Source organism: Osmerus mordax, chromosome 23 (assembly GCF_038355195.1).
Source record: "Osmerus mordax isolate fOsmMor3 chromosome 23, fOsmMor3.pri, whole genome shotgun sequence".
NCBI classification, from domain to species: domain Eukaryota; kingdom Metazoa; phylum Chordata; class Actinopteri; order Osmeriformes; family Osmeridae; genus Osmerus; species Osmerus mordax.
In genome coordinates this window covers 2,964,515-2,988,748 of record NC_090072.1, presented here as the reverse complement: position 1 = coordinate 2,988,748, position 24,234 = coordinate 2,964,515, and the positions used below count along the sequence as shown (strand labels likewise).

The 24,234-nt window shown below is 50.3% G+C and overlaps 1 protein-coding gene across 1 annotated transcript; it reads left to right on the top strand.

The window, feature by feature from the left end:
- The first annotated feature begins 2,402 nt into the window (after positions 1-2,402).
- Positions 2,403-24,229, top strand: svep1 (sushi, von Willebrand factor type A, EGF and pentraxin domain containing 1). The gene is made up of 24 exons (XM_067261120.1): positions 2,403-2,599; positions 2,696-2,871; positions 3,360-3,484; positions 3,658-3,787; positions 4,217-4,387; positions 4,857-5,030; positions 5,265-5,384; positions 5,486-5,662; positions 7,190-7,274; positions 7,470-7,661; positions 7,748-7,915; positions 8,141-8,813; positions 9,086-11,856; positions 12,143-12,374; positions 12,530-12,685; positions 13,174-13,237; positions 13,669-13,842; positions 16,372-16,548; positions 17,221-17,406; positions 19,520-19,690; positions 20,139-20,234; positions 21,503-21,598; positions 23,161-23,254; positions 23,958-24,229. The coding sequence occupies exons 1-24, from the start codon at positions 2,403-2,405 to the stop codon at positions 23,986-23,988; spliced, it is 6,636 nt and encodes a 2,211-aa protein (XP_067117221.1). The 3' UTR covers positions 23,989-24,229.
- Positions 24,230-24,234: the final 5 nt, after the last annotated feature.

Below are 24,234 nucleotides of genomic sequence, written 5' to 3'. Positions count from 1 at the left end.
ACTGTGTGTGTGTGTGTGTGCACTGTGTGTGTGTGTGTGTGTGCGCACTGTGTGCGTGTGTGTATACTGTGTGTGTGTGTTTTCATGTGTGTGTAAACCTAACATCTCATTGGCTGTTTAGATGTTCCACGAGTGTTTCCTGAACCCGTGCCAGAACAAGGGCACATGTGAGGAGGTGGGGGCGGGGTACGTGTGCACCTGTCTGCCCGGCTTCACAGGTAAACACCTGCCTGTCCTGGAGGGTTTACCTGGGACCTCAGACCCAGTATTTGGTTCTCACCCAGTAGCCAGTACAGACTATGTTCTAGATCCAGTAGCCAGTACAGACTATGTTCTAGATCCAGTAGCCAGTACAGACTATGTTCTAGACCCAGTAGCCAGTACAGACTATGTTCTAGACCCAGTAGCCAGTACAGTCTCTTTTGTAGTTTCGTGCCGTACTAGTAGGAGTCATTTGTTAGTCAGTAGGCTGTGTTGTTTTTCAGTATGCCTCCATGTTTGATTGGATGTGACTCGTGATAACCCCTCCTTGTTCGTCTGAAGGAGCCAAGTGTGAGACGGACGTAGACGAGTGTGACTCCGTCCCCTGTCAGAACGGAGGCGTCTGCAAGGACGGGATGGGAGACTTCATCTGTCAGTGCAAGCCTGGATATTTAGGTAATGGACGTTGCATACACACACACACACAGGCATGCACGCATACACACACACACACACACACACACATACATACATGCACGCATACACACACACACACATACACACACAGGCATGCACGCAGACACACACACACATACACACACAGGCATGCACGCAGACACACACACACACATACACACACAGGCATGCACGCAGACACACACTATACACTGTTCCTCCGTCCCAGGTTTGCTGTGTGAGGTGGAGACCAACGAGTGTAGCTCCTCCCCCTGTCTGAACGAGGGGGGTGTGTGTGGACGAGGTCAACCAGTTCACCTGCAGCTGTACTGATGGGTACACAGGTGAGACAGTGCACCCGCACCTGCTGCTCTGCCATTGGCCAGAATGATGCTATGTCACTCTACTGATCTGCGACTGGCCAGAATGATCACAGCCTTAGTCTAATCTGCTAGGGACAGGAAGTAACAGTCCTATCAGAGACCACAAGCGATTTCAAATCCATGTCCTGGTGATTTTCAAATTAAGAAATTCTAATAAAGGTTATCAATATAGTCGGGTGGATCAGATGTGATCTAGGTGTGATGAACGTGTTCCGTTCCAGGTTCGCGTTGTGAGCTTGACATCGACGAGTGTGTGTCGGGCCCGTGTCTGAACGGGGGCGTGTGTGAGGACCTGACGGGCAGCTTCTCCTGCATCTGCACCCAGGGCTTCTCGGGGGAGCGCTGCCAGGTCAACGTGGACGAGTGCGACAGCGCCCCCTGTCTGAACGGAGGCTCGTGCAAGGACTCTGTCAACGACTTCAGGTGAAGGGAGAGAGACTGACAGGGAACAGCTGTGTAGTTGAAGTTAATTGGAGTTCATTGCTGCATTCGCGGGTAATTGTAGACGAGCGATATGCTTGCGAGCATGCTCATAGGGAGTTAGCAGCGTGTGGTGTATATTATATTTATAATTAGTCATTATCCAGAGCGACTTACAGTAAGTACAGGGACATTCCCCCCGAGGCAAGTAGGGTGAAGTGCCTTGCCCCAGGACACAACGTCATTTGACACGGCCAAAATCGAACCTGCAACCTTCTGATTCCCTAAACCGCTCAGCCATCTGACTCGCGCGTGTGACGCATGTCTCCGTGGTAACGTCCCAGGTGCCAGTGCGTGGAGGGCTACCGGGGCCGCCTGTGTGAGGTGAACGTGGACGAGTGCGACCCCAACCCCTGCGTGAACGGGGCCAGCTGTGTGGACGGACTGGGAGCCTACACCTGCAAGTGCCAGCCTGGGTTCAACGGAACCAGGTGTGAGACAGGTACAGAGAGAAGCAGGTGCAGAGAGGGAGACAGGTACAGAGAGGGAGACAGGTGCAGAGAGGGAGACGGGTGCAGAGAGGGAGACGGGTACAGAGAGAAGCAGGTACAGAGAGAAGCAGGTGCAGAGAGGGAGACAGGTGCAGAGAGGGAGACAGGTGCAGAGAGGGAGACGGGTACAGAGAGGGAGACAGGTGCAGAGAGGGAGACAGGTGCAGAGAGGGAGACAGGTGCAGAGAGGGAGACAGGTGCAGAGAGGGAGACAGGTGCATGTGTAAATGAAGAGGGAGAGAGAGAGGTACAGAAGGGCACGGGTACATAGAGGCAGAAAGAGGGAGGAAGAGAAGGGAAGAGGAGGATGAGGATGAGGAAGGTAGTAAAGTAGGAATGGATATTTCTCATGATCCCTTACTCTTCCCCTCCTCATCCAACGTCTTCAGAAATGTCGTCCGCGTTCAACCTGGATTTCGAGGTGTCGGGTATCCACGGTTACGTGATGATGGACGGCGTGATGCCGGCGCTGACTGAGATCACGTGCACGTTCTGGATGAGGTCATCGGACAGCACCAACTACGGCACGCCCATCTCCTACGCCGTGGAGGGCAGCGACAACGCCTTCCTACTCATCGACTACAACGGGTCAGTCTCCACAAAGGGTCTAGCAGTCACGACCACGGCTGCGCTCCGAGCCGCAGCCCCTCGTTCATATTCTCTCCCCCCCCCTCCTTCCTCCAGGTGGGTTCTGTATGTGAACGGGAAGGAGCGGATCACCGACTGCCCGGCGGTGAACACCGGCCACTGGTACCACATCGGGGTGTCGTGGCGGAGCTGGGACGGGGACTGGAGGGTGTTCATCAACGGGAAGCTGTCGGACGGAGGCAAAGGCCTGTCAGTGGGCACCACCATCCCAGGTGTAGTGATATCCCCTGGCTGCTTCTGGAGGGAGGGAGGGAGGGAGGGAGGGAGGGAGGGAGGGAGGGAGGGAGAGAGGGAGGGATGGAGGGAGGGAGGGAGGGAGGGAGGGAGGGAGGGAGGGAGGGAGGGAGGGAGGGAGGGAGGGAGGGAGGGAGGGAGGGAGGGAGGGATGGAGGGAGAGAGGGAGGGAGGGAGGGATGGAGGGAGAGAGGGAGGGAGGGATGGAGGGAGAGAGGGAGGGAGGGATATATCATGAGGTTGCTCAATGGGAGACCAGGCCTACGTACTGCAAAAGTTGCCAAAGAGTACTCATAAAGTAAAAATGCAATCTCGCCCAACTTCAGCCACTGCAGGGGTACATGTCTTCCATTCAGCACCCAGCTTCTCATGGTGTCACAATAGATAGATATATGCTTACATATGTAAAGGAAAAAGGGTGATTGTGGGTAATGATTAACCTCTAACCCCTGACCTTTCTCCCCAGGCGGAGGGGCGCTGGTACTGGGTCAAGACCAGGACCAGCGAGGTGAGGGCTTCAACCCTGTGGAGTCGTTCGTGGGCTCCATCAGCCAGCTCAACATCTGGGACAGGGTCCTCACTCCACAGCAGGTGAGTCCACCCGTTAGACTTGACAGGCCATGAACCTACACTCTGCACTTTGCTATTCCTGGCAGATTAAACCTTCTGTACTTTGAGAAGTATGATTTAGCAACAAGCCATCCTCACAACCATGTGACCATGGATCTGGGCATTGATTGGTTGTCGTGTCCCTCTGTCCCCAGGTCAAGGTTCTGGCCAGCAGCTGCCCTGTGTCCCATGTGACCCACAGAGGCAACGTCCTGGCCTGGCCGGACTTCCTGTCCGGGGTGGTGGGCAGGGTCAAGGTCAACCGCGACAGCATCTTCTGTGCTGGTGAGCAGATCCACCCGTCGTCGTGACATCATCTTGACCTTCTGTTCATCTGCCTGAACGACTTACATTTACATTTAGTCATTTTAGCAGACGCTCTTATCCAGAGCGACTTACAGTAAGTACAGGGACATTCCCCCGAGGCATGTAGGGTGAAGTGCCTTGCCCAAGGACACAACGTCATCTGGCACAGCCGGGAATCGAACTGGCAACCTTCGGATTACTAGCCCGATTCCCTCACCGCTCAGACACCTGACTTGTCAACTCTTTTCTCCTACACCTTCTGTAGCCCCTGAACAACTTGTTTAGATTTGATATTACAGAAATACATTGTGTAAAGACAATATTTTAAGATATTGCTTATAGGAGGACAGATATATAAAATCTAGAACCAAAGAGAGTGCTTAAACTGATGTTTATGTTTTGTGTTAGACTGCCCCCTGCTGGAGAATGCAGAGGGGCACCTGCGTGCCTCGAGCCAAGCGGTGAGCCCAGGCTCCCAGGTGCAGCTGTCCTGCGATCCCGGCTTCTACCTGGTGGGGGAGCCACTGCTGCAGTGCCAGAACAAAGGAGGCTGGAGCCACCCCCTGCCGCGCTGTGATCGTAGGTGTTGAATGTGTGGCACACACATACAGATATACACACACAGACACACACACACAGGTATACTGTATACACACATGGTCACACACATACACACACACACACACACACACAGATATACACACACTGATATACTGTATACATACATGGTCATACATTTACATTTACATTACATTTACATCTCATACACACACACACACAGAGATATACACACACAGATATACTGTATACATACATGGTCACACAGACACACACACAGATATACACACACAGATATACTGTATAAACAAATGGTCACACACACACACATCATGCACTACCCGGTGGTTCCCCGTCTCACAACCTCTCTCACTCACAAACCATCACTCAAAACCAGAGTCAAAAATCCCTCAGGAATCATCCTCAGCCTTTTCATGGTCGTACCTCTGACCCACTGACCTCTAACCCCTGACCCCTGTGTGCTGGGCAGGAGTGACCTGCGGGCCCCCGCTCCCCCTGGAGCACGGCCTGTACCAGGGCTCCGACTTCCAGGCGGGCAGCTCGGTGGTCTACCAGTGCCATCCGGGGTTCTACCTACTGGGCGATGCCAAGATGCCCTGTGGGAACAGTGGCAAGTGGGGGGGCAACCCTCCAGCCTGCCTGGGTGAGACCGGCCACACGGCTGGGCACTCTGCCCATCTGTAGTACACGTCGTTCAGTATGGACGATCGCTCAATATTGGTGTTATCCATGGTTGTGTTGATGGTTTTGGTGTGTGTGTGTGTGCGCATATGTGTGGTGTGTGTGTGTGTGTGTGCGCATATGTGTGGTGTGTGTGTGTGTGTGTGTGTGTGTGCGCATATGTGTGGTGTGTGTGTGTGCGTGTGTGTGTGTTAAGATGTGGATGAGTGTGCTCTAGGATCGGACTGTGACGAACACGCCAGCTGTCAGAATACAGACGGGTCATACATCTGTACCTGTATACACCCTTACAGTGGAGATGGAAAGAACTGCACAGGTTAAACACAAACACACACACACACACGATTACATATTTCGAACGTCCTTCCAACATTGTGCACACTTAATTGTGTGTTTTTCTCTCTGCGTGTGTCGCAGAACCAGTGAAGTGTCAGAACCCAGGTTCTCCGGAGTTCGGCCACAGGAACGGCAATCGCTTCCTGATGGGAAGTGATGTCACGTTCTCCTGCGAGGTGGGCTATGAGCTGATTGGCTCTGCTCACTTAAAGTGTCTGGAGACAGGAAGCTGGAATGGGGACTTTCCGTACTGCAGAGGTGAGGAGAATAACCTGGGGGCGTGTCTAGGCCTCAACACCGATAGCAAACATGTGCTTATAAACCTGTAATGGGATTTAATCAGTCATTTGAATGTGTTCATTTGAATGAGCAATATCGTGTTGTATTCTTCTGTTGTATATCTTACCACAGGAAATGAGTTTGCTTTCACTTTAAAAACGAAAGGATAAGAGAGTGCTTTCATTCTTAATATATTCATTCACAGAATGAACGATTGGCTTTGGGTAACGAGCGATACAAGAAAGGAAGTTGTTTTGATCCTGAACGCTTTTGTGTTCTCATTACTATGCAAATAGACACTCACACTGCAGACACCCACACACACACTGCAGACACACACACACACACATGAACACACACACGCACACACACACTGCAGACACACACACACACATGAACACACACACACACGCACACACACACTGCAGACACACACACACACACACACACACACTGCAGACACACACACACAGGAACACACACACAATTGCTCGAAGGCTGATCTCAGCCTGGCCAGCTGTCTCTTTGTCTGGGCCGGGTCTGTGCTGGAACAGTGGGCTTGGGTCCATTGCACCGTCGGCAGACTGAGTGACCATGGCAACATCCATCTCCACCCCGGCACCATGCCAACGCCTATCTGGGACGGTTCAACACAGACTTTGGGACGACTGCGGGACGAAAGACCATAACAATATAAAATGCACACACCAGTGGTTCAACACGTTTAAACACAAGGCATGTGAAACATATTACATTTAGCTCTAGCTTAAAATTCCATAAACTATGAACAATTTATTCACATTACAAGCACTGCTATGGATTTCATAGCGCTGCTATGGATTACTTAAATAGTGTTGCAAATAACCTAGATCCATGTCAGAATGTCAAAATGGGACATTTTGAAATTCTGTCAATTTTGTGACAGGTCAAGTTCAGTTTGAGACGGTTCATTTTGCACTTCGGGACAGTGAGGAAAAAAAGTTAACTGCGAGCCCTGCCCCAGACACAGTCTGTTGTGGGAGTTTATGGGATTTATCCCTCTTAAATATCCAGGCTGTTTTGTAGCTTGATAAATGACTGGACATCTGGGCATCTGACATCTTTGGTCGGTCACCTTGACATCTAGATGGGCGAGTTGACATTAGGATTGGGGGAAGGGAGGAGCCCATCCAGAGGCTGTCTCACCTGGCCTGCCATCGCTAGTCTGGCAGTGCCAGTGGTGACATGTGGGTGTTGTGGACTCTTCTGCTCCCCGGCCTTAGACCGAAGGAATTATGACTCACAAGGAACTGAGATGTACTGTTTGTTGGAGGTTTCCTCCTCAGAATTCTGAGTCACGAGTGTTCTAGTAATGTTCTCCTTCATCCGATGTTTCAGGTTGTTCACTCCTAAGGGTGTCATTTCATACCGTATTTACGCATAATTCTTTGAAGCCTTATCAGATTGTGTCATAGTTATTCATTAAAGAACCATGCAGCTAACCTAGCCTGTGGTGTTGTTGTGCAGCTCTGTCCTGTGGAAGTCCCCCTGTTCCTGACAACGTCATCATGAAGGGGGTAAACTTCACGTTTGGAAGCAAGGTGACTTTCAGGTACCACTGTCGGCCATTTTACAAAAGCCTGTCGTTTTGAACCTACCTTACTGTCTCGCTTTGTGTTCTCTGTGAATCGACAAAAAGATTAACTGTTTATCCTCGTGAACAACAGTTACGCTGCATGGTCGTCCTTGATTCGTTTGAGCTTTTTGACCTCTAGTCTAAACTTGCCTGTTCTCTCCCCCTCCTCAGCTGTGTCAAGGGGTTTCTTCCTCAGGACTTCTATGAGTCCCAGTGCATGACCAGCCTCAGCTGGAGCAGAGCGCCCCCTGCCTGCCAGCCCGTCACCTGCAGCAACCCCCCATCGGTACAGCATGCAGACTACACTGTGAAGGGGAACACCTATCAATCCACCGTCACCTACACCTGTGCTGAGGGGTACAGGTAAGAGGTTGTGTGTGTTGTTGGTGTGTGTAGATCTCTGTGTGTGCGTGTGTGTGTGTGTGTAATGGACAGTGTTGGTTTTGAAGACTGCAGGGATCCGGGGAGGTTGTGTGTGAGGCGTCAGGGGAGTGGAGTCGCCCCACCCCTCGCTGTGACAGCGTCCACTGTGGCGACCCCCCCGCCCTTAGAGACGCCGTAACCAAGGGGGACAGCCACGCCCTTGGTGACAAGGTGCACTATGTCTGCAAAGAAGGGTAGATATTAAATTTATATGATTTGTTTGCATTGTTAAGTCTCTATGTGTAACACAGGTATGTTTTTGGTTAGTCAGGTAGGTTTCATGTTAGTCAGCCACTTTTCATAGTCCTATAAAATTGTACTATTAGCTGTAGCCTAATACATAGGTTTTTCCTTCTTCCATTTCTGTTTCCTCACTTCCTTTATTAATGGCCTTTTAATTGGTCCTTTGTCCCTGCCAGATACACTCTCATTGGTCCAGAAACCACAGAGTGCCTACCAAGTGGTCAGTGGAGCCTTAGCTCCTCCCAGTGTGTCCCACGCTCCTGCGGGGACCCGCCCACTATCGACCACGCCCTGGCCATGGCCAGCCACAAGCTCTACAACGACAAGGCTATCTATTACTGCAACGACGGCTACACCGCCAGCAACAACTCGGGGCTGGTCTGCAACGCCGAGGGCGTGTGGGCGCCCCCCGGTGGCCAGGAGACACCTCGCTGCATCGCCAACTTCTGCCAGCGTCCGCCCGACCTGCCACACGCCATCCTGGACGCGGCCAACAAACCCAAATACGCCAGCAACACGGAGGTCAGTTACAAGTGCGAGGAGGGGTTCGTGCTCAACTCCACCGCCACGCTCAGGTGCATGATGGGAGGGGAGTGGGCGCCGTCGGCGTTCGACGTGGGCTGCGTGCCGGTGAGGTGTTCCAAGCCGGCGACCATCGAGAAGGGGGACGTGAGCGGATCCAACTATAGCTTCGGGGCGATGGTGGCGTACAGCTGCGACAAGGGCTACCTGATCCGGGGGGAGAAGAGGAGGACGTGCGAGGCGAACGGGGAGTGGGGGGGCGTCCTACCCACCTGCCAGCCCGTGTCCTGTTTCAGCCCCCCCATACTGAGGAATGGATTCATACAGGTGAGGGGTACACACTCACACACCTGTATGGGACGAAGTGGAGCATCATTGCAATGTTAAGTGTAGGGAGGAACGGGTATAGCTTTGACTGCGGATACAATTCTTCCCTGTATGTTGCTTTGGATAGAATACGTGAATCTTTTTTTTTATCTCATTCGGAAAGATTTATTTTCTTAGCGTTTTTTGTTTGTTTTTGTGTCAGTTGCTGTAGAATGTTTGTGATGTGTTTTCTAGGTTTTTAACTGACTACAAAACCTCTCTGCGTTTCTCAGTCTCCACCACAGATCAAAGGCAGTTTCGTTTTCAACAGCAAAGTGACCTACGCCTGCAACCCTGGCTACCGCCTGATTGGCCGACCGGAGCGCGCCTGTCAGGCCAACCGGGTGTGGTCCAACATCGAGCCGCCCACCTGTGTCCTCCTCACCTGCGACCCGCCCCCTGACATCGTAAACGGACACTACCGGGGATCCACCTTTGAGGTGGGCAGGAAGGTGGAGTACGTCTGCGACGAGGGCTACGAGCTGGCGGGGGACTCCGTCTGGACGTGTCTGAAGTTCGGGAAGTGGGACAAGACACGGCGTCCACGCTGCTCACCGGTCCAGTGTCCCGAGCCCCCGCTGGAGGAGAACCATCTGGTTCTGAGGAGCCTCGACTCAGACTCGGGTACCGTAGAGCTGTCCTGCGAGGAGGGCTACGTCCTCCACGGGGCGCGGACCCTCCGTTGCACCCCGTCCCAGGAGTGGAACGACACCTTCCCAGTCTGCAAGCAGGTGGTGTGCGGCTCCGCCCCCGAGGTGGCGTTTGGAGACCCCTCGGCGGCGCGTCTTTCGGCGCCGTCCTACTTCGGCACGGTGGTCACCTACTCGTGTATGGACGGCTTCACGCTCAGGGAGGATGGGTCGGTTACCTGCCTGGCCAATGGGCAGTGGAGTAGCCCCTACCCAGAATGCATCCCTGTCGAGTGTCCGCAGCCGGCGGAGATAGCTAATGGGATAGTGGACGTGCAGGGTCTCATGTACCTCAGCACGGCCCAGTACAGCTGCCGGCCTGGCTACTCGCTGGCGGGCAACACCACGGTCCTCTGTGGAGAAAGTGGCGTCTGGATTGGAGGGGTCCCCTCCTGTAGGCCAATCGAGTGCTCCGTTCCGAAAGAGATAGCCAATGGGAAAGTGGTTTACACCAAGCTGCAGTTCAGCCACGCCGTCACTTACTCCTGTCGCCGCGGATACCGTCTCCAAGGCTCCGAGACTGTTAAGTGCCTAGCCAATGGGATGTGGGATCAGGAGGCGCCTGTTTGCGTTCAGATCTCCTGCTCTCCTCCCAAACCAATAGAAAATGGCTTTGTGGAAGGACTGGACCATAAGTTCGGCGTCACCATCTTCTACAGTTGTTTCCCGGGATTCCACTTAGTGGGTCAGAACCATCTGACCTGTGAGGAGTTTGGCTGGTCCAGTACTGTGCCGGTGTGTGTCCCCTCAGATTGTGGTCTCCCTCCTCACATAGACTTTGGTGACTATATCAGGGTGCTGGACCCAAGTGTAGAGCTGTCCAGGCGAGACAGCATCAACCCCTCCACAACTCAGGGGGGCGCCACTGCCGCTGCCTCACCCATGGACATGAGTTTCCTCCACGGGACCGTGATCATGTACCGCTGCCATAAGGGCTACGACCTGACCACGACGACCATGCTGATGTGTCTGGAGGACGGGGGCTGGAATGGGACAGCCCCCCAGTGCGTCCCAGCAGAGTGTAAGACCCCCCCCGCGCCGGCCCACGGCTGGGCCAACGTGACCGACACGTTCCTGGGGAGCCTGGCCCGGTACGGGTGTGACGAGGGGTATGCCCTCAGAGGAGAAGCCGTCAGGCGGTGCGTGTCGGGCCGACAGTGGACCGACGGCGTCCCCGTCTGCCTTCCCGTCTCCTGCGGCGACCCCGGAGGCCTCGATCACGGCTCGGTTCACGGGAGCTCCTTCCTGTTCCTCAGTGTTCTGGTGTACGAGTGTCACATCGGATTCGTCCTCCAGGGCAGCGCCACCAGGACCTGTCGGGCTGACATGAAGTGGGACGGGGGAAAGCCTTGGTGTGAACATGTGTCCTGCGGTCCCCTCCTGGTGTCTGGTGACATCACTGTGAAGGGGGGCGAATACACCTACAACAAACAGTTGAAGCTGAGCTGCCGGCCCGGCTTCCTCCTACAGGGAGCCGCGGTCAGTGTGTGTCAGGCCGATGGTACCTGGAGTGAAGCCTCTCCCTCCTGCCGCCCCGCCCACTGCAACAGACCCCCCTCCATCCCCAACGGACTGATCCGAGGTTCCGACTTTGGCTACGAAGCGGAGGTGAGGTACGAGTGCGAGGAGGGGTACACTCTCAGCGGCCCCGTCACACGCGTGTGTCAGAGTGACGGTCAGTGGGGTGGCCAGGGGCCCCGTTGTGACGTGGTGGCCTGCGACCCACCCCAGGACATCAGCCACGGCTACCTCAAGGGCTCCAGCTTCAGCTACGACGACGTGGTGGAGTACGTTTGTTTCGAGAGCTACAAGGTGGTGGGGGACCCAATCCTGCGCTGCTCTTCACAGGGCCAGTGGGTCGGGACGGTGCCTGAGTGCCGGCCGTGCTTTTGCCCCGCCCTGGTGTTGAAATATGGGGTGGTGTTGGGACGGGACAACGCGTGCGGCGACCGGGTGTTCTTCCGGTGCGACGAGGGCTACACCGTCCTCGGACCTTCCCAGGCGGTGTGTGAGAAAGACGGGGTGTGGAACCCAGGTGTGCCCGTGTGCGGCCGGGGGAGGTGCAATTCTGCCCCGCCCGCTGTACCCAACGCTGTCCTGCAGGGCGGCAGTGCTAGCACGCCAGACACTGTCACTTACAGGTGCAGGCAAGGCTACCGGATGCAGGGGTCCCCCCACCTGAGTTGTGGCAGGGACGGGAGGTGGGGCGAGGCCAAGGTGAGCTGCGAGCCTGTGTCATGCGGGGTGCCTCCCCTTCTTGCACATGCTCAGGTGCTGGGAGAGGACTTCACCTACCCCAGCAAGATACACTACAGGTAGAAACCAACACACCTTCTGTTAAGATGCAACAGTGTATCTATCAATGTGTCATATGTATCTATTCTCCTATTTAAGGGTTTGAAAATGGTGGGGAAGGTGCTAATCTTTCACGTCTGTCTGTGAAACTCTCCTCCTTTTCTGCCCTCCTTTTCTTATCCTAACTCCCATTGGCTTTTTCTCCTCCCTTCTCCTCCTTTCTCCTCCCTTCTCCTCCTTTCTCCTCCTTTCTCCTCCCTTCTCCTCCTTTCTCCTCCCTTCTCCTCCCCCTCCCACCCTCCCCAGGTGTGAGGAGGGCTATGAGAGGACCACACAGTCAGACTCTCTGAGCTGCCTGGAGGACGGCTCCTGGTCCAAACACAGCGTGAGGTGTCGCCCCTCCCCGTGCCCCCGGCCCTCCAACCTCACCTCCCACCTCCTGCTGACGGGCGAGGACCTCACCCCCGTGGGGGGCACCATCGCCCTCTCCTGCCCGCCCGGGTTCACCCTCCAAGGCCCTGGCGTGGCGGAGTGCCAGGTAGGAGAGCCGCAATATCTTGTTTTGACTACAGACTACAGATTTATGTTTGTTTATTTATTTATGTGCTAACCATGTATCGGCATATCTTATCGGCGTATCGTATCAGCGTATCGTATTATGCGGGTTCACTGAACTGTGTGCTGCTGCTGCAGGTGGGAGGAAGTTGGTCCCCTGCCCTGTCTTCTGTTCCCTGTGGCGTGGTGCTGTGCCAGAAACCACTTCCTCTTCTGAATGGCATTGCCGAGGGCGATGGATACAGCTACGGAGATATTATCCTGTACTCATGTCTCCCAGGGTTTGACATGAAGGTAACCAATTGACCAATACAGACAACAAAATTGAAAACAAAATTGAATGTATATTTTGAATAGTGGGGTAAAAGGTCTTGGCTTTCTATGGCTAATAGTGGCTTTCTACAGATTTCCAGTGAACAATACATTCATCTGATATATTAAAAAAGTGCATGTTGAATCTTTCCTCCACATAAAAGGCAGTCTCTCTCACTTATAAGAAATAAACAAAAATAAGTACGAAAATACCTACCACTAGTTGCCTAATATGCTGTCTAACATGTTTTACTGGAAAGATTTCTGTGCGGTTTCCTTCGAATGAGAGGGTGGATCTGAAGTCCCCGTCGAGGTTGCTGAGTCACCCTGCCTGTGTAGCACAGTGCTGAGTGGTGTTGAAATAATGGTTACTGGCTGCAGAGTCGGCTGAATGGAAGGGTTGGGGGATGTGTGTGTGTGCATGTGTGTGGGGGGAATGACTAACACACACAGTGGTTTCTCTGTTACAGGGAGATTCTGTGCAGACTTGCCAGGGAGACGGAGTGTGGAGCGGAGCTCAGCCTGAGTGTGTTGGTAAGAGTGAGTGTGTGTGTGTCTGTACGAGTGTGTGCAGTGTGTGTGCATGTGTGCATGCTTGTCAATGTGGGTGTGCGTACATTTCTCAAAGTCCTGCATTCCACACATACTTTTCTCCCACTATCTCTTTAATTGAGTCTCTCCTGTTCTCCCCTCCCTCCCTCTCTCTCTCCCTCTCTCTCTCTCTCTCTCTCTCTCTCTCTCTCTATCTCTCTCTCTCTCTCTCTCTCTCTCTCTCTCCCTCTCCCTCTCTCCCTCTCCCTCTCCCTCTCCCTCTCCCTCTCCCTGTCCCTGTCCCTGTCCCTGTCCCTGTCCCTGTCCCTGTCCCTCTCCCTCTCCCTCTCCCTCTCCCTCTCCCTCTCCGTCTCTGTCTCTGTCTCTGTCTCTCTCTCTCTCTCTCTCTCTTTCGTCCCATCCTATCTCTGTAGCGGTGTCCTGTGGCCCTCCTCCCCTAGTGGAGAACTCAGAATACCAGGCCTCAGGAGATATCTATCAACAGACCATAAGCTACACCTGCAACCCTGGCCTGCGACTTGCTGGCTCACAGAACGTCACCTGTCTGGCCAATGGGACATGGAGCCTGCCTGTACCATCTTGTGAGGGTAGGGAGTCGATTTTTATAAGCAAACACACACAAATATAAAGTGCACACACACTCATGCATATGAGAGGCCGTCTAGGACAAAATTCCTGAAAAACTTGCTCCTCCACATGTACTCATCACTTGTGCTACCCCATGAAACACTCATACACATGCACTCATCAATTATTCTTAAGCATTGTTATACTGATCATGCCAATACATCTAGAATTAACACATTAAAATTTTTAATTTTCATTAGTAATTTATTAATTAAGAAGAGAGTGAGGTGGGGGACAGAGAGAGAAGGGGGGAGAGAGAGAAGGGAGGGGAGAGAGAGAAGAGGGGGGAGAGAGAGAGAAGTGGGGAGAGAGAGAGAAGAAGGGAGGGGAGAGAGAGAAGGGAGGGAGCGAGAAAGGAGGGGAGAGAGCGAGAGAGGTGGGGGGAGAGAAAGAGAGAGAAGGTGGGAGAGAGAAAAAGACAAGGGGGGAGAGAAGACAACCTTCCGGTTTTTCCGGAAGTCGCTGTAAAAGGAAGGCAGAGCATAATTTTAACCGAGGCGAATACCTCAGCCCGTTTGCTGCTTTAGATTGGAAAAGAAAAAACAAGAGGGGCAACTTTGCTTCTGTAACGATATGGGGAGGAAATATTGGCTAGTTAAAGTTGGAAAGAGATTCAAACTCGAAGCAATAATTAATTACAAGAACGTTGTTAAAACACAAACGCCACCTCTTTCCAACCGTAGTGATATAGACATCGAGCTACAACCTCGTTTTCATGAAAACGAGCCTTCCTCCGAGCTGAACAAATTACAATGCTTTCTACGCGCAGCCGGTAAAGTCAGCAAAGTGCAAAGCCAAACACTGTCCTGGAATTTGATTAAGTGCAAAGATGTCTTTATATCTTCACAGCGGTCAAATGAAGGCGCTCTGCGTTTCTAATGTTAAAATAACCTGTCCAATATATATTTTCAAATCTGAAGCAGCAAACGTGTTGTGGTATTTGGCAAAAAGTAGGCTCTATCTCCCTTTTACAATGAACAGACTTTCGGCTGCATTGAAACGGACTCCCGGGTGCACTGAAATAATCGCGGTCGGCTAGGTATTTCTTTCAGTCTTCCAATGCTCGCTCCTCTATTATCTCAGCAGATGTCGCAGAGAGTAATCGGCGTATTCAAAATCCTATAAAGACACCTGGATTTTTCGATTAGGGTCTTTGATGCATGTGAACACCTGCTTTCTTGCGTTTTTTGGAAACTGCGCATGTTTTGAAGTCACAGCACGCATGATTAAACTATTTAGCCTATATCTAAATAAACAACCACATACATTAAAGATTTCTGAATTTTGTGATGGGTAGAGCAACAGTACGTAGATGCCTGATTTACGCCTGGGACACTGCTGCAAATCCAGACGCGCACCGGTCACCAAGCCTTTCACCTCCATGAGCTTTCCTTTTTCACATTTAAAGCTGACATGGTAACATGGCATAAGCTATATGCAGGCAACTTGTAATTCCAACAGCCGTTGGAGCATAACATAACGTGGCAACATTTGTATTTTTTTGCCGTAGTCTTTAGCCAGCAGGAGGCCATTGATGTGTCAAGTGCATTTGGTGACATTGTACAAGTGTAACAGTGACATTATTTAATATTTTTGTTGTAGGCCTATCGCTGTTTGGCTTTGCACTTTGCTGACTTTACCGGCTGCACGTAGAAAGCATTGTAATTTGTTCAGCTCGGAGGAAGGCTCGTTTTCATGAAAACGAGGTTGTAGCTGGATGTCTATATCACTACGGTTGGAAAGAGGTGGCGTTTGTGTTTTAACAACGTTCTTGTAATTAATTATTGCTTCGAGTTTGAATCTCTTTCCAAGTTTAACTAGCCAATATTTCCTCCCCATATCGTTACAGAAGCAAAGTTGCCCCTCTTGTTTTTTCTTTTCCAATCTAAAGCAGCAAACGGGCTGAGGTATTCGCCTCGGTTAAAAGTATGCTCTGCCTTCCTTTTACAGCGACTTCCGGAAAAACCGGAAGGTTGTCTTCTCTCCCCCCTTGTCTTTTTCTCTCTCCCACCTTCTTTCTCTTTCTCTCCCCCACCTCTCTCGCTCTCTCCCCTCCTTTCTCGCTCCCTCCTTCTCTCTCTCCCCTCCCTTCTTCTCTCTCTCTCCCCCCTTCTCTCTCTCTCCCCCCTCTTCTCTCTCTCCCCTCCCTTCTCTCTCTCCCCCCTTCTCTCTCTGTCCCCCACCTCACTCTCTTCTAAATGAATAAATTACTAATGAAAATTACACATTTTTATGTGTTAATTCTAAATGTATTGGCATGATCAGTATAATAATGCTTAAGAATAATTGATGAGTGCATGTGTATGAGTGTTTCATGGGGTAGCACAAGTGATGAGTACATGTGGAGGAGCAAGTTTTTCAGGGTGGAGGAGCAAGTTTTTCAGGAATTTTGTCCTACATGCAAATACTCCTTCTCCCTCAAGCCCTCTCCCCTCCTTCTCCCTCCCTCTCTCACTTCCCCTTTCTCTCTCTGTCTCCTCACTCTCCAGTCTACCTGGACTGCGAGGCCCCTAGGGAGATGCTGAATGGGAAGGTGCAGGACCACAAGTTGACCACCGGGTATGCTGTAGAGTTCCACTGTGATAAAGGCTACAGCATAGAAGGAGACTCTCTGGTCTTGTGCACGGGAGACAGAACCTGGAGCTCATCTTTCCCCATCTGCCGACGTAAGAACTTCAGTCACACCTCATCCAACCTTTCCTCATTCCCCCTCAGATTTAGTGTCGTTCTCTTTCTATTTTTGTGACAGGTTTAGTCTGTGAAGACGTTTGTATCCAGTTCTTTCTACCCTAAACTTGATTTGTTTACCGGAGAGATCTTGTACGCAATGTCTGGGTTGTGTGGAGGTTGGCCAATCACAGCACACTCGTAGCTCTTTCCACACAGAAGGAGGGTCTGACAGGGAAGGCAGTGTCTTGCATGAAGCAGCTGTTTCACCACCTAACGATTAGCAAACGCTCAGGACACCAGACGACAACAAGACCAAAGGTCTTCACGGTGGAGCTCGGTCAGAAGATAATGAAGTAACTCCATCAGAGACTGTTCCGGATGAACTCTACTCTATTAACACTCATTCAGTGATGAAGTGACACAGCTTCTACCGCCTGTGGCCTGTGTACGGTGTGTTGGGTGTTACTTTCATGGTTTTATTCAACCAGAAGGAACCCTGGTGTCACCAGCCAAGTCCAATGCTAATACGTGGCTTGTTGTTTACACACAGTGTGCGTAGTAAAGAGCAGAGCATCAGTAAAGAACAGAAAAGTGTTTTATTTCATGCTGCTTGATTTTAACACACAAAAAAATGTTCTAATGCTCCTCCTCCCCCCTCCCCCTCCCAGCCCAGTCTTGCCCCCCTCCCCCAGGGTGGAGGGAGAGCGGGGGGACCAGGAACGGTTCCCTGCCGGTGTTCCACGTGGGCCAGTCTCTCCCTGTGACCTGCCCCAAGGGCCACCAGGCCAAAGGCACTGCCGCCATCACCTGCAGGAGCGACCAGACCTGGAGCCCCGTCAGCAGCGTGTGCGAGAGTGAGTACACCAGGGGGCGACACCAGGGTTCCGAATCAAACAGACTGGAGCTCTGACAGGGTCTGTTGACTGTCTTACATCTTGGGTAGGGAACTCTTGGTTTTTCAGCCCTGGGGGGCCCTGGTCCACATGGTTTTGCCCAACAGTTTGGCTAGGGGTTGAGTTGTTAACGCAGACACAAGCACACACACACACTCACACACACACACTCACAGGAGGACTCTCACACACTGTTGCTTTCTGTGTCTTTTCCCGTCAACAAAATCCACAATTTACCACACACAAACTTCCTTAAACTTCCCCGAAGGAGTCTGTTAATGTGTAACGTACCTCAGAGACGACCAGAGAGATAAGATAAAGGGTTGGAGTCACCATCATCATATTTTCCCGATCGACATTGATTGCATTCTCCTGGAAGTCTCTGATTGGCTTCCACAAAACAGCATCTGTCTCACAGGAAAAAGCTTTGTTTACTGCCCAGGTCCAGCCTCTGTAGGGTGTATGTGATGCAGTCAGCTCTCCTTAACTCCTGTTGAATTGCATCAAAGTCAGAATGCAAGCCATGCTTAGATTGCATTACGATCAATAGAGAAGGCAACATCCCGTTGAAGTCGATGTGCTTCTCAGGTTTGCTGAGTCAGTTTGAAATACCACCAAGTAACAAGTGCCCAAGAGTTCTGAGGCTCGATAGAGTTTAATATAAGCTTGGAAGGATGAATAGCTAGTGAATAGTGAAGGCTCACAGTATTTCACACAGGAGGCAGAAACCTACACGTAACCTCTCAAGGTTACATCATTCAGATTGAACCTCTGTAGCATTTGCTTACGTAAAACATTAGGTAAACAGGTTTATAATGACTGCATTCATCTTTGGATCATTATCAAATAAACAGGAAGTATAAAATAATTACAGGGGCAGTCTGGTTATTCCTCTACAGTCCGCTCACATAAGTGTAGCAGAGTTCTGTTTCTGACAGAAAGTTTCAGGTTCTCTCTCTTGCTGCCCCCCCCACTACTGGGGCGTTCAGTCAGGTCTCCGTGGAGACAAATGTGGAGACATTACCAACATGACAATACAAACAGCATGCTAAAGCGAGACACGCCTCTTCCTGGTGTCCCGTGTGTTCAATCAGTCCGCATGGCCCCGCCCACACTGAACTCCGCCCACACTGAACTCTTCCCTGCTTTTGTTCTGCTCCGCTCCCCCCTCCCCTTTCCTGCTCGTTTAACCCTTGTGTTATCTTCGGGTCATTCTGACCCATCAGTCATTGTGACCCACCGTCGTATTGCAACAACTTTACCGCATACAAAAACAAAGTGAAGCATTTTCTTTTAACTGTTGGGCTGTCTCAGACCCCCCACATTGCAAAGGTTAAAAGAAAATTATTTTTATTTGTTTTTGTATTGGGTAAAATTGGGTTAACACAACAATGGTTCGTTATGAACCTTTGGGTCATGTGACCCGAAGGCAGCACAAGAGTTAAGACTGAATGAACGGAATAGAATGGTCGCTCTATTTAACCGACGAGCACTCTGTGGCATGCGTGTGGCATGTTTGACTAATTATGGGCTTGCGGTTGTCACGGAAACCTTTGTGAGGCATCTCTGTCCCAGTCTCTTTTGCATGGTATTTGTTCTGTGTGCCGTACAATGGCGTGAGTGCTGATGAGTCATGTTTCGTGAGAGCATGTGTTTGCATGTCTGGTTGCTTCCACCTATCAGTTGCATAGATTTACTCACTGATTGGTTAATGATAGGGTCTTTCCTAACGCACTGATACCAGGACCATGAGAGTTACCAAGTTTTAACTGTTCGACGTCTCAACGACTTATTCACATGGTTCTCTGTAGTGGCTTGATTCAGCAACAGGCCATTGTTTGACACACGTTCCACAATGCTGCTTATTATGTTGTCACAAGAGTCTATTTTGAAACTGTGGAGATACTGTAATAAAAACTACCTATTCATAGAAAGAAAAAAACAACCTGAACAAAAACATTTCAGAAAGTTCAAATAGCGACAAGTTAATCTGACACCCCTGAACTGAGGTCGACATGAAGTCACCCTCCGCACTCAGTAACCAATGGGCCGTACCATCTGGGCCTGTCTATAGGGGTGTCCTGCGGCCCTCCCCTCCATGTGGCCCACGGGGTGGTGCGGGGGGCTGTGTTCCAGTTCGGGGACGTGGCCGTGTACTCGTGTTTCGGGGGCTACGCCATGGAGGGCATCGGGAAGAGCCTGTGTCTGGAGAACGGCACCTGGACCCCCCCTCCCACTTGCAGAGGTAGAGAGACCTCCCCCCCCCCAGCTCTATTTGTCTCAGGGGGCAAAGCGCCTGATTGTCCAACCCTTCGACCTAAGAAGAAGGGAGGAATTTTCCAGATTTTCTAATGAATGCCCAGAAGCTGCTCACACTGCAGTTACTTCTTCACTCCCCTGCTGGTCTTGTTCCTGTAGGGCTGCACTTGCACACCACTCCCAAACTTCCCAAACCTGTTAGGGGAGCTGATCCCGTGTCTGTATGCCTGTCTGTCACGTTTTCTTGTGTCACCTTACAGGTTGGAATGCTCACTCGTGCATGGTTGTGGCCTGTTTGTTTGCATGGCTTACAAGAATGCTTGTCTTAACACACCGATTAGTAAGACGGTCAGAAACTAATGTGTTTGAAGTATTCAAAACAATGTGGTAACTAGGCACATAATGAAGTATGTGTGTGTGTGTGTGTCTCCTAGCTATCTGTTGGCTGAAGTGTCAGAATGGAGGAGCGTGTCAGAGACCCAACACCTGTTCCTGCCCTGAGGGCTGGATGGGACGGCTGTGTGAAGAACGTGAGTGACCTGAAGACATTTACATTTAGTCATTTAGCAGACGCTCTTATCCAGAGCGACTTACAGTAAGTACAGGGACATTCCCCCCGAGGCAAGTAGGGTGAAGTGTCTTGCCCAAGGACACAACGTCAGTTGGCATGACCGGGAATCGAACTGGCAACCTTCGGATTACTAGCCCGATTCCCTCACCGCTCAGCCACCTGACTCCCACTGTTAATCTTGATATATCATCTACATCAGTGGTTCTTAACCCTGGTCCTCGGGGAACCCCTGTCCTGCATGTTTTAGATGTTTCCCTGCTCCAACACACCTGATTCAAATAAATGGGTCGTTGTCTATCTCTGTAGAAGCCTGGTAACAAACATGCATTTGAATCAGGTGTGTTGGAGCCAAGAAACATCTAAAACATGCAGGACAGGGGTTCCATGAGGGCAGGGTTAAGATCTAAATTGATCTAAATATATTTTAAGATTAATAACAACACCTTCATTGGCATTGATGAGATGGAGCACAACTGGAAATGCAAAGGGGGGAGGTGTGCAGATCACAGCTCTTCCTCCACCTGCATTAAAAGTTTCAGTTATAAACTCAAAAACATGTTTGAACTGTCAGAGTCAATGGAATATGACTCACTGTAACTCTTGCGTTAATTCAGAGTGCCATAGAAAACTGATTGGAGCAGAGATTCTAAGATTCTTTCCATGGCAGCTGATTAAGGGCCTTATTAGACTACAAAGAATGAAGCGATGATTACTGAAGGAAATTAAATGAATACCTAGCTGTAATTTTTGAGTGTTTTGCCCAAAACACTGTGATTCACTAGAGGAAGAAACAGTGGGCGTGCACGAGAGAGAAAGTGTGTGTGTGTCAGAGAGAAAAAGAGAGAAAGAGGGAAAGTGTTTGTGAGAGTCTTTTCGAAACGGCTTCCTGTTTAGCTCTGGCCCATTTTCCCTCTCTGCCATAAGGAGTCAGGTGGCTGAGCGGTGAGGGAGTCGGGCTAGTAATCTGAAGGTTGCCAGTTCGATTCCCGGCCATGCCAAATTACGTTGTGTCCTTGGGCAAGGCACTTCACCCTACTTGCCTTGGGGGAATGTCCCTGTACTTACTGTAAGTCTGCATTTAGCGTCTGCTAAATGACTAAATGTAATGTAAATGTAAATCTTACTCCACAGATTCTAACAACAACAACAAGAAATAGTTCTTGATGAGTCATGCCTCGACTTCCTCCTACCATGATATGTAATCTGGTCTCTCTTGTCCAATCACAGCGATCTGCATCCTGCCGTGCCTAAACGGTGGCCGCTGCGTAGCGCCCTACCAGTGCGACTGTCCCACGGGCTGGACAGGGGCTCGCTGTCACAGCGGTGAGTGTGTGGCGGGTTTGACTCTTTTAACCCTCGTGCTGCCTTCGGGTCACATGACCCAAAGGCAGCACGAGGGTTAAAAGAGTCTCTTCCTCTCGCTGTTCTCTCTTTTGCTCTTACTCTCTTCCCTCTCACTTTCCCTATCCCCCTCTCTTTTTTTCAGTCTTTCTCTCAAGTCTTTAACCCTCGTGCTGCCTTCGGGTCACATGACCCAAAGGTTCATAACGAACCATCGTTGTGTTTACCCAATTTTACCCAATACAAAAACAAATAAAAATAATTTTCTTTTAACCTTCGCAATGTGGGGGGTCTGAGACAGCCCAACGGTTAAAAGAAAATGCTTCACTTTGTTTTTGTATGCGGTAAAGTTGTCGCAATACAACGGTGGGTCACAATGACTGATGGGTCAGAACGTTCCGAAGATAACACAAGGGTTAATAAACGTGTGTGTCTGTGTGCATGCATGTGCTGGCGGATGCGTGTTTGTGTGCGTGGAGTTACTTGAAGCATGCACCTGGATTGACCGTATAAGTCTTTGTGCCATTCCACATACTGACTGCATTCAGGTTGTATGTCCTGCGCGTGATGTCACATTTACATTTAGTCATTTAGCAGACGCTCTTATCCAGAGCGACTTACAGTAAGTACAGGGACATTCCCCCCGAGGCAATTAGGGTGAAGTGCCTTGCCCAAGGACACAACGTCAGTTGGCATGACCGGGAATTGAACTGGCAACCTTCTGATTACTAGCCCGATTCCCTCACCGCTCAGCCACCTGACTCCCTCCACATAAGTGTTGATGATGTCATGGAGACAGGTGGCGCTTATTCACCCTGCGTCACTGGGTACAGTAAGAGCTCTAGCTAATCGTTTTACTGTCAGGGATGTGCTGTTGCCATAGTGACGTTGCTGCCCTGACGACCATTGGCTATGCTCAGTCAGCCAGGCACATTTCCTCAACGGCTAAATCAAACACACACACAGACTTTACCCTCATCCTGACTCTTTCATTTAACTACCGACTTTTTCTCTGAACTGTCTGTGGCAATGTTGCATTATGTTGTCTATATTCAAGCTTAAACATTAAACATTACAGCTGAATGTACTAATTCCAGCACCTGTACTTTCAACCAAGTCAATGTTGACATACTTTTCGCTGGGTTCAGTGACAGACAATCCCCCTCTCCTTTTTAACATTGAATTCAGTGCTGTAAAATCTCCTCACTATCTGGAAAATCCCAAGTCAAGTGGCCCGAGTCCTCTTCGCTCTCTAGAGGACTTAACATGAATAATCTTTTTATTGTGGCAAGGCCGTAGCCATTGAGTCAACATTGGGGGGGACAAATTACATTTGTTATGATTGTTTCAGACAGCGTGCGTGGTTGCCTGTCGTAGCGTAGCACATTTATATTTGTATTTTTATATTAATATATTGGTGAGGACATTTTGACCAGATTTGAATATTGGGGGGATATATATTATGATAACGGCCTTGTATTATGGTAATAACCATGGCGTGTAACCATGACGTGTAACCATGACGTGTGTTGGTGTGTCCACAGCCGTGTGTTCGTCTCCCTGTCTGAATGGTGGGAGGTGCATCAGACCAAACAGGTGTCACTGCAGTCAGGGGTGGAGCGGACACGACTGCTCAAGGTAGCAGACTTACAACACGCACACACACATACACTCACACATGCTCACTTATTTCCTTGAACATGGCTTTGTGTTATGTGGTTATCAGGACACACCCAAGAACAGTGTTTGACAATATCGTCAAGGCGATTCATTCATCAAGCGCACAGTATAAAACAAAGGTCATTCCGAAAAAAACAATTCTTAGGACACATGGCAAGCAACAGCTACCTAGCTGGCAAAGAAATATTACGTTTAAAAGTCACAAATAAGGGGCAAAAATACTCTGTTAGAGGCAGGTCAGGGTGTGTGTGTGCGTTGGCAAGCACACACACACACACACACACACACACACACACACACACAGCCAATTCAGCAAATTGAAGTACGTGGAACCCTGGAATGAGAACTGCCAGGGGTTTTGTGAGCGGTTCTTTCTTGGTATTTTGTACAGTCCTTAGATGCAGGCAACTAAACAATTTACTATCTTTGATGTAGCTATTATGTTCAGACTGCACTGCAGGGATATCCTATTTCACTCTCAACTGAAAAGCCACTTTTGCTTTTCCAATAGTTTCAACCATTAGCTTAAATGGGCTTCTGGTTAAACAGACAGCTTATATGTATGCATGTGTCGATACGGTTTATTCTTAAAGCCATGACTGGACAAGAGACACTGCCAAAAATCCTTTTATCTAATTGCTCTCTCTCCCTCTCTCGTCAGGAAAAGAAAATCTCCATACTATCATTTCTAAGAAGCCACTCACTCCCCAGCTCTGAGGAATCTGGTATAATTATTTCACTATCAACCATGTTCTCACCCCAAGGAGACAAACATTTTGTAAAATAAAGCTGTATTTTTTCATATAGAAAATCAAACAGTATTAAATATATGCTGCTATATACTTGTACGATGTGTAAAAACGATGTTGTGATGTGCCCGATGTATATGTGTAAACTATTCTCACGTTTTTCTTATTAAAGCATAAAATACAACTGAA

What these genes read in the sequence shown, in the direction of transcription:
- svep1 (XM_067261120.1), top strand. Translation starts at nt 2,403, where the DNA reads ATGTCGTCCGCGTTCAACCTGGATTTCGAGGTGTCGGGTATCCACGGT. An exon ending in AGCTCAGCCTGAGTGTGTTG is followed by an intron (nt 13,238 to 13,668) that starts GTAAGAGTGAGT and finishes CTATCTCTGTAG; the next exon opens with CGGTGTCCTGTGGCCCTCCT. An exon ending in CCCCCCTCCCACTTGCAGAG is followed by an intron (nt 19,691 to 20,138) that starts GTAGAGAGACCT and finishes TGTGTCTCCTAG; the next exon opens with CTATCTGTTGGCTGAAGTGT.